The following is an 8,008-nucleotide window of genomic DNA, read 5'->3' on the forward strand; positions in this document are numbered from 1 at the left end:
ACACTCTGCGCATCTTCTTTTGAAATTAAACACAAACGACAGTAGTGACGTCCACTGAAAGACTCTACAAAACCCAAAATTGTGTGCATCCCCAAGTTGTCCCCAGTTATCTGACATATAGTGCCATGGACCTTTTCAGATGAGAAGGGTAAATCAATGCCATGACGCTCCAATAATTTTATGTCATCAATCAGTGGCTGTAAAATAGGATCAAAGCCATGTTTTTTCACATCTTCTGCATGAAACAATGAAACCAAATGAATGTTCATCAATGCAGAATTTAACTTTGGAGGCAGATTTCTGAGGACAAAGTACATTGCACCAATTTTGTGAACCCCACGTTTGGAACCAAGTGGATTAGCTGTCTCAAAGTCATCGTAAAACAGTTGAATTTGCAAAGAGATTGGTTGTTTTGAAAACAATGGATGAGACTTAAAATAACTTCCATCACAGAAGTCATCATATCGGTCTTCTTTTGATACACCTGGTTTAGCCAGCAGCTCGCAAATATAAGTATTGCGGCAGATAAATTTGATGGTTTCCAAAATTGGAATGTACACAAAAGTGTCTTTCACTGGTACCTGGTCATAAGTTCCTGTATTTTTATTTAACCTTGTATCATAACGAATTCCTAAAGTTTTTTCCACTGGCTCGACAATTCCCCATTTTGCACTGAAATATGTCTTTCTTTTAGCTTCTGTATCAAAGCCCTCAACTGGGTTGTCAAAAGTCTCAAGACATTTTTCCAATGTAGATCTTACAGGATTATCTTTTGGCACAACGGAGAGTACTTTTTGCTTAAACTGACAGTGCAGTCCATCAGCAAATTCTTCCAAATCATTAACAAGTGATGTCACAAAACTATTTGCCAAATCACTACCACTGAGTTTACCAACAATAGTAGTTAAAATGGATTTCGTTTTTTCTTCCATTCTTTGACCAGATCCATTGTTTTCAGAACAACCAGCCTCAAGGCTCTGTGTGACACTTGTTTCCGCAACTTCATCCTGAATGAAAAAATCATCCTGAAATGACTCTGAGGTTTCTGCATCACCACTTTGACAACAATCTTCATTATGAACACTATTTAAATGTTTTTTAAAACCAGAAAATGACGTGAACTGACGCCTACAACTTTCTTGTGAACAAGCCAACTTAAATTTGGTGCTTGGATAAAAACTGTGGCCTAGTCGCAAATGACTTATCAAAGCCTGACTGCTGATATGCAGCGATTGACAGATGAAACATTTAAACATTGTTCTCATTCAAAATTTTAGCACGCAACTCACGAACACGCGGTGACTCGTCTGTTGAGGTAGCGTCAATGTTGAAAATGGTAGTCTGCACAAAACTGTAGAAATGAACCAGAGACTCGTCGTAATTTAAGTTGAACACGTAGTGGGATTTGAAAAGTTCATCAAAAGCACCCAGTGAGCTGGTGGCTTGGCAGGGGATGAGTTGTTTGTCCACTGCGATGTAAAAGGTGTCAATCCTGCTCTGGGTTCGGCCGACTGCAAGGATGTATGGTTTGCCATCTCTTTCTTGCAGGTGTTCATCGATGCTGCAGCATGACTAAAAACAAATAAGATACAAAAAAAAAAAACACATACACTGTTCAGTAATGCCGAGTATAAATTACCCCTTTAGTTTTGAATCATGTTCCTTACTGGACTCCTGAACAATAGGCCTGTACTAAGTAAACATAGTCCACATGGAGAGGAAAAAATAGAAAGTTCAGAGCTAAAAAAGTGTCTTGTAGGACTTTAAAAAGTGAGGGAACATACAGTATTTACCTTGTGAAAGTGCACCATTTTGTCTGCTGCATCCCTTGGACTTATTTTGGTCCTCCTCTTCCGTCCAGCTGAAGGTGGCAAAAGATGAAGCAGTAGCAGCACAGAAGCCATGTCACTGTCCCAGTCTGTTTGGGGTGGAATTTATCAGACAATTTATCAAATGAGAACGTAAAAATAAATATTAGTATTGTCAAACAAACATGCAGTCAAGCGTACCATTGTCATCATTCTCTGCAAGCTTCTCTGCAGCTTTTAGCAAATGACACAGGTCAGTTGACGGAGTCAGCTGTTTGGCCTCTTTGATGACTTTTGGCTTGAATGAGGTGTCCCACTTTTCAAGCAACTTGGTGGCTGTTTCAGCACCAAACAGCAGCAGGAAGTCTTGATTGACCTGTTGATCATACAAAAGTGTTACATTTAGTCTACGTTGCACCAAATGCTGTCCTTCTTATAGCTCCCAACAGCACCCTGAAGTTTCAAAGAACAGGGATATGGGCTGATTGGCTCTAAATATTTCCTTTTATGATACAAAGAGGTAATTTTGAGCAATATGGGAAATACCAGGAGACCGGGATGACCAATGATCACATATTTAACTGCTACCATCAAAGTGAGCAAAACAATGATAAAAGACTAGAAAACTAGTTGAAAATGTAAAATGTATGACTTACTAGTCCTTTAACATCCAAAAAACGTGGAAATGTTTTTAAGACATCTGCAGTTCTTTGTGGGTCATGGACAAGGTCCTGGCGATGTTGGAACGTCATTTTCATCCTCTGAAATACACTTGCTTCATCAGGAGAGTGAACAAGAAATGAAATGGCCTCCTTGCAGGCATCTCCATCAAGTTGCTGAGGCAGTGTGGTTGCTGATCTTCGGCGCTTTGGCCCTTGTTCTTGAGGCACTGAGACTTCCTTCACTGGCCGTTTAGTTGTAGACCTAGTCATGGTCTTGAGGCGCCATGCTAAATATCCAGTCCCTTTCACGCCATCGTAGAAATGCTCCTATTACATTTAAACAAAGAAAATGAACATCAAATGTGATCTTACAGCATGTGCAGATGCAGCAAAATGAAACAATAGAACTATTATTATATAACAGCTTTTCTATTTTCAAGTTTATGTGCAAAATGCCCTGAGTCACTTCCGAGCAGGGCTCTATCATTGTTTTTGATTTCACATCTTAAAAATACTCCACAATTTCAAATGCAGTCATATGACAACAGTCACTATCAAAGAGACAATAGGACCAACCACACAATTGTTTTAATACTTTCACTTTATCTACTGTAGTTATTCCATGATAAAACTTCTGTGCCACTTTACCATCATTGCATAACTTACATAGCCCTTTGGAGAAAAGGGATCCTTCAGTGAAGGAAAGACAGTAATAATTCCTAGGGCATACTTCTCCTTTTGCTGACGGGAGGGAAACCTGCTATAGAGAAAAGACAACCAATGATGTTGAGTCAGTTTTACGGATCGGAGTTACAGTATACAATACAAGAATACAGTGTATGGCCCTTCATTACATTTCTATTAAGCTTACCCATGTCTCTCGGTCATATCACTTGCCAATATGTTTACAAGCTGTCTCCGGGTGCGGTGGCTTAGTGAATTTTCTCCCCTGTATTCTTCAAGGATATCCTCTCCACCAGGCTTCCTATTCAAGGCATCTTCAACCATCTGCTCATACAAATAAGAAAATAATAATAATAATAAAAATGGTGTTCAATTCTCTCTTTTATGTCAAATGAGAGAAAACACACTCATGTTTGTAGTTAAAGGTGAAAGTTTAGAGGAATGTCAAAAAACTTGTAAAAGGACAAACATCTGGCAAGATGCAAATCAATAACTTACTTTCATTACAGGCAAGTTGGGAACCACATGCTCTGATTGGTTATAATTTCAATTCAGTATAACTCAAAAATATTTTTTACTCTCAATTACCTCTTTCGCTGCAGAACTGCCCATGTCTTCTTTACTGGATCTACTGCGGCCTGCAGGAATACCATGTTCCCTTAGGTCACTGTCGCTTGATGAAAGTGATATGGTATCCGTGAGGGAAGATGCTGTATCCGAGTAAGATGGTGTTGAATGAGCTAAAGGAGAAAAATCTTTACAAAAAGTAAATTGGTTAATTTTCATTAATCTCTTACAAGTCCATTAATAATTATACAACTATTGCCATGTTCATATTCAGACAACAATGTACACAAATATGTCAACCCTGTCCACTGCCATGCACATTGCATAAAGAAAGGTCAGTATTATCTGCATAAAGGAGCAAAAACTTGGCTCTACACTGACTGGGCTATACACTGACAACATAAGGTATTATGATAACATCTACCTTCATCTGAAATCCTTTGACGTACTGTCAGGCATAGGTCTGGATGGGCCTCCAATAACTCAAGAAAAATGTCTTCGTCAACTGCTGTGTCAGTTTCATCGAAAATTTCAAGATGAGCAGCATCCTGAAGTCCAAACTTGGTTTTGACTGTAGAAATGCAGAATGTAACCATAAAGTCACCTGAAACAGACTAAATAACTTTGCTTTTATCTTTTTTTATTATTATTTTAGGCTTACATTTATTTGGGGCAATATTATGGTACTGCATCTTGGATTAGTAACTCTGCACTTCTTTGTGATAATGGTAGACTAAATTAAACAAGTCTGCCGCAACAGTGATACAGATTGATCATTAATTGAAGTTTTTTTTTTTTTTTAATGAGACACAATAGTCTACAATAAACTGTGTTACAGGTATAGCCTAGTTTTTAAAAAGATGAGCTACATCCAGTCTAGTGATATGAGGAGCTGATACATGGACAACATATCTTGTTAAGCCTCTTAGGATATCTTACCTTCACTTATAAATTCCAAATAAGTAAAGCTGGCGTGCAATTTGATGTACTTCTTTACACTGAGGTATTTCACTTTCAGCAACATGTCCTAAAACTGCACCTGGTGGCGAAAGTAGGGGAAGGGGGTGAAATTAAACTATATTACCATATATTTAACCCATGGTTTAAGTGGCAATAAAGTTTGTTGCATACAATAATGTGCGCTTAACATGCTTCCTACTTTATATAACAAAACATCCTTAGTACATTGATAAATGCATTTATTACATTTGAAACCGGCTTTTCTAACACATGCACAGCTCTGTCTGACATATTGCTATCCATAGCTTGTTGGTAGTCGTTTTTCAGGGTATCTGCAGGTTTCAGCAAGTCAAATTTAAGACTTTTTAAGACCTTTTTAATACCACCTTGAATGAAATTTAAGACCTTAAACCCGCGATGGTGGGGGGGATCCCGCTGTATTACAACCCAAGCATAGCATGTGTGTCACTCAATGAGACTCATTCAAGTTTACTTTCTGTCTGTTTATTGAACATAAAGTGATACTCCAGGGCTCCAGACTAACTTTTTCCTTGGGTGCACTGGTGCGCCTACATTTTTAATTTGGGTGCACCAGCACGTATTCATGGTGCACCCAAGTTGTAAGTTGTTGAGAGGGGGGTGACAGCGTCTGGGCCCCCGGGCAGCTGCACCGGTTGCACCGTCGATATTTACGCCATTGATTAATAATATTTTCACCATTAAATAAATGCCTTCAGTAAGACCTGGGGGGTATACCACGAACCTCGTTGAACATACCCAGGCTTTCTTGGGAAAACCTGGCTCGACAGAGCCGCAACTCGCAATCACAGTTAAATGGTACCACGACGCTCACTTTAGATTCAATTAGTTGAACCAGGTTTTCCGCTTTAGGTTCAATGCGCGTTCACATAAAAGGGGCGTTTCTCGCGTCATTTGACTCACCCTTATGCAAAATAAATCGCGCAAGAGCGGTGTATTTCATCCAAGGCGAGCAATGTATTATTATGAACTCCTACGAGGAATTCAAAGTTCAAATCACAGCCAAGGGGAACACGGTTGCCCATAATATGGCTAGGGTGGCGTGCTGGCAAAAATAGCCGACCGTGTTAATTCGTAAGTGAAAAGATTCTGCATATTGTCTAAAAAATATTATGTATCATCATCCCTTTTACCCCCATATATGTGGGGCCCCATGAATTGCGAGCCCAAGTACCGGGAAATGCACTCGATCTCCGACCCAATATCGGACGTGCACGTCAAGTTGCTTGCTTTTATTGGCGTGGTTCAACGTCTCAAATATCAAAACAAAATCAGCCTTGTTGACGCTGCAGATTCGCTCGTTTCGGATGAAAGGCGCTGGTCCGAAGCGAGTTATATACGCCGTTTTGTCCCTTCCAGCAGTAAAGGTGCTCGCGATTTGAGGGTCAGGGAACATCAAACCGATGAGATCTCCTATCCCCTCATTCGAGTTGTAGGACTGGTGCTTGACCACTGTGTTTAGAATCCACAACACCTCCGCTTTCAGTGTTGGTGTCGCACCAAATGCTACCCTCAGGTCAGTGCTAGCAGCGCGGACCGTCTGCGGCGGTGGCGCCGGGGCAGAGATGCAAAACGTAGAAATGGCTGGGGTCTGTGTGTGGCTCCTGGCAATTGTCTCTCTCGTTTTATGTTTTTGGCTCTGCATATGGCTGACGACAGCCTTAATCCCCATGGTGCCGAGCTTGAATGTAGGCTACTTTTGCACGGAATGCATCTGGCCTGTTCTGGGTTGGCAACGGACGCTAGCCAACCTCGGAAACGGACGTCTTCCAGCCAACTGACGTTGAACTTGCATTTACCCATTGTTGCAGACTAGCTAGCAAGCGCGCAGACATCCGTTTATATATGCAGCTAGCAAGAAAGTAGCCCATCGTACATCTCCTTCCCGAAAAGTCCCGCGAGAAAAATACAAAATTAAATAACCCTGCCCCGACAAATTTAAGACCTCCGAGTTATACATTTAAGACCAGCATATGACATTTTTGACGAATTTAAGACTTTTTAAGGCCTTAAATTTAGAAAAATGAATTTAAGACTTTTTAAGACTTTTAAGACCTCCGCGGACACCCTGTTTTTTCATATGGCATGCTAGGCTAGAAGTTGCATCATATAAAATATCGGCGGCATCGACGACCCTCCCTCCACTGACATATTTCGTTTAGTGTAAAACACTGAATAGTAGCCTATTTCGCTGAAGCCAAAGCAAAGTGGAAAGTGTTCCCTTTGTTCATGCTAATTACTGCTTCCCTTACCATTAGCAAGCAATCAATACCTATACTGCGTTATCCTTATGCGTTTGGTCAAGCAGAGTTAGGCGTAACTACGACGACAAAACTTGACTTAAACTGTCTTTATATAAGATTCTTACCTTTTTAACAGAATATTCCTGACAAGAACGTTCTCTCTCCCCTTTACAGCTATGTAAATGAGCAAAGTGCAATTATCTGTCGAGCTCACCTTACCACAAGCTGCCAGCTACTAACGTTATGACAAATTCAAATTCTAACGTCTGCATTTTTCGAGAGAGTACCCCCCCCCCCCTTCATTCAAAAGGAATAAAATGGCTCGCATTTCTTTTAAAACACTGTTAAGCACTTATTATATGTACATTTATTTTCTCTGTATAAACCTGTGGAAGATGGTCAGCTTTACTTAGGCTAAGGAATCCTGGCGTTTAGGCTACCAGACAGTTTATTAGTAGCGTAACCTAAGCTTCCACATTGGCAAAATGTTGCGTGCTTTAGATAAATACCGTTATTAAAAATGATTTCAAATATTTAGGCCTAATTATGATTTTAATTAAAACAACCTTAAATTCTAATGTATGGTTCTTACCTTAACAAACTCCACGATCGATCTCGACACCAAACTTCTAGCAGCCTCTTCATGCCCAAGAGCGCGTAAAAACCGGATGTAGAAATCAACTCCAAATAAGTGATGGGTATTGACTCCTTGAAATAACCCCAGCTACAGAGCGTTTTCAGCACTGTAAGTGTTACAATAACTCTAAAATCAACACTTGTTAACTCTGAATAGTTAACACCGAAAATTTTAACTCAAATTAACACTACCGATTTTGCTGTGTAGGGATCTGATTATCAGATTAGGCAGAAAATGCTACATCAGCAATATTTCAGCATGACAATGAAAGCTCTCATGGCAGAGAAAAAAATCTCCCATTTGACAAAAACCTTTGCTCAGCAAGGAAACAATGAGAACGCCAGCTCAAAATGGAACGACACTGACTTCTCATACACCATTCAATTTCATCAAACGATTCTCATTTTG

General features: G+C 40.0%; 1 protein-coding gene across 1 annotated transcript; it reads right to left on the reverse strand.

Annotated features, from left to right (window-relative positions):
• Positions 1 to 1,248: 1,248 nt before the first annotated feature.
• LOC129107955 (uncharacterized) lies at positions 1,249 to 6,392 on the reverse strand. Its single transcript, XM_054619568.1, has 7 exons — positions 5,951 to 6,392; positions 3,743 to 3,894; positions 3,342 to 3,478; positions 3,137 to 3,230; positions 2,019 to 2,184; positions 1,794 to 1,855; positions 1,249 to 1,572 (listed from the first exon to the last, which is right to left on the reverse strand). Exons 1-7 carry the CDS (start codon positions 6,390 to 6,392, stop codon positions 1,249 to 1,251), a joined length of 1,377 nt encoding a protein of 458 aa, XP_054475543.1.
• Between the last annotated feature and the right edge of the window lie 1,616 nt (positions 6,393 to 8,008).

This window comes from Anoplopoma fimbria, chromosome 19 (genome assembly GCF_027596085.1).
Source record: "Anoplopoma fimbria isolate UVic2021 breed Golden Eagle Sablefish chromosome 19, Afim_UVic_2022, whole genome shotgun sequence".
Lineage (NCBI taxonomy): Eukaryota > Metazoa > Chordata > Actinopteri > Perciformes > Anoplopomatidae > Anoplopoma > Anoplopoma fimbria.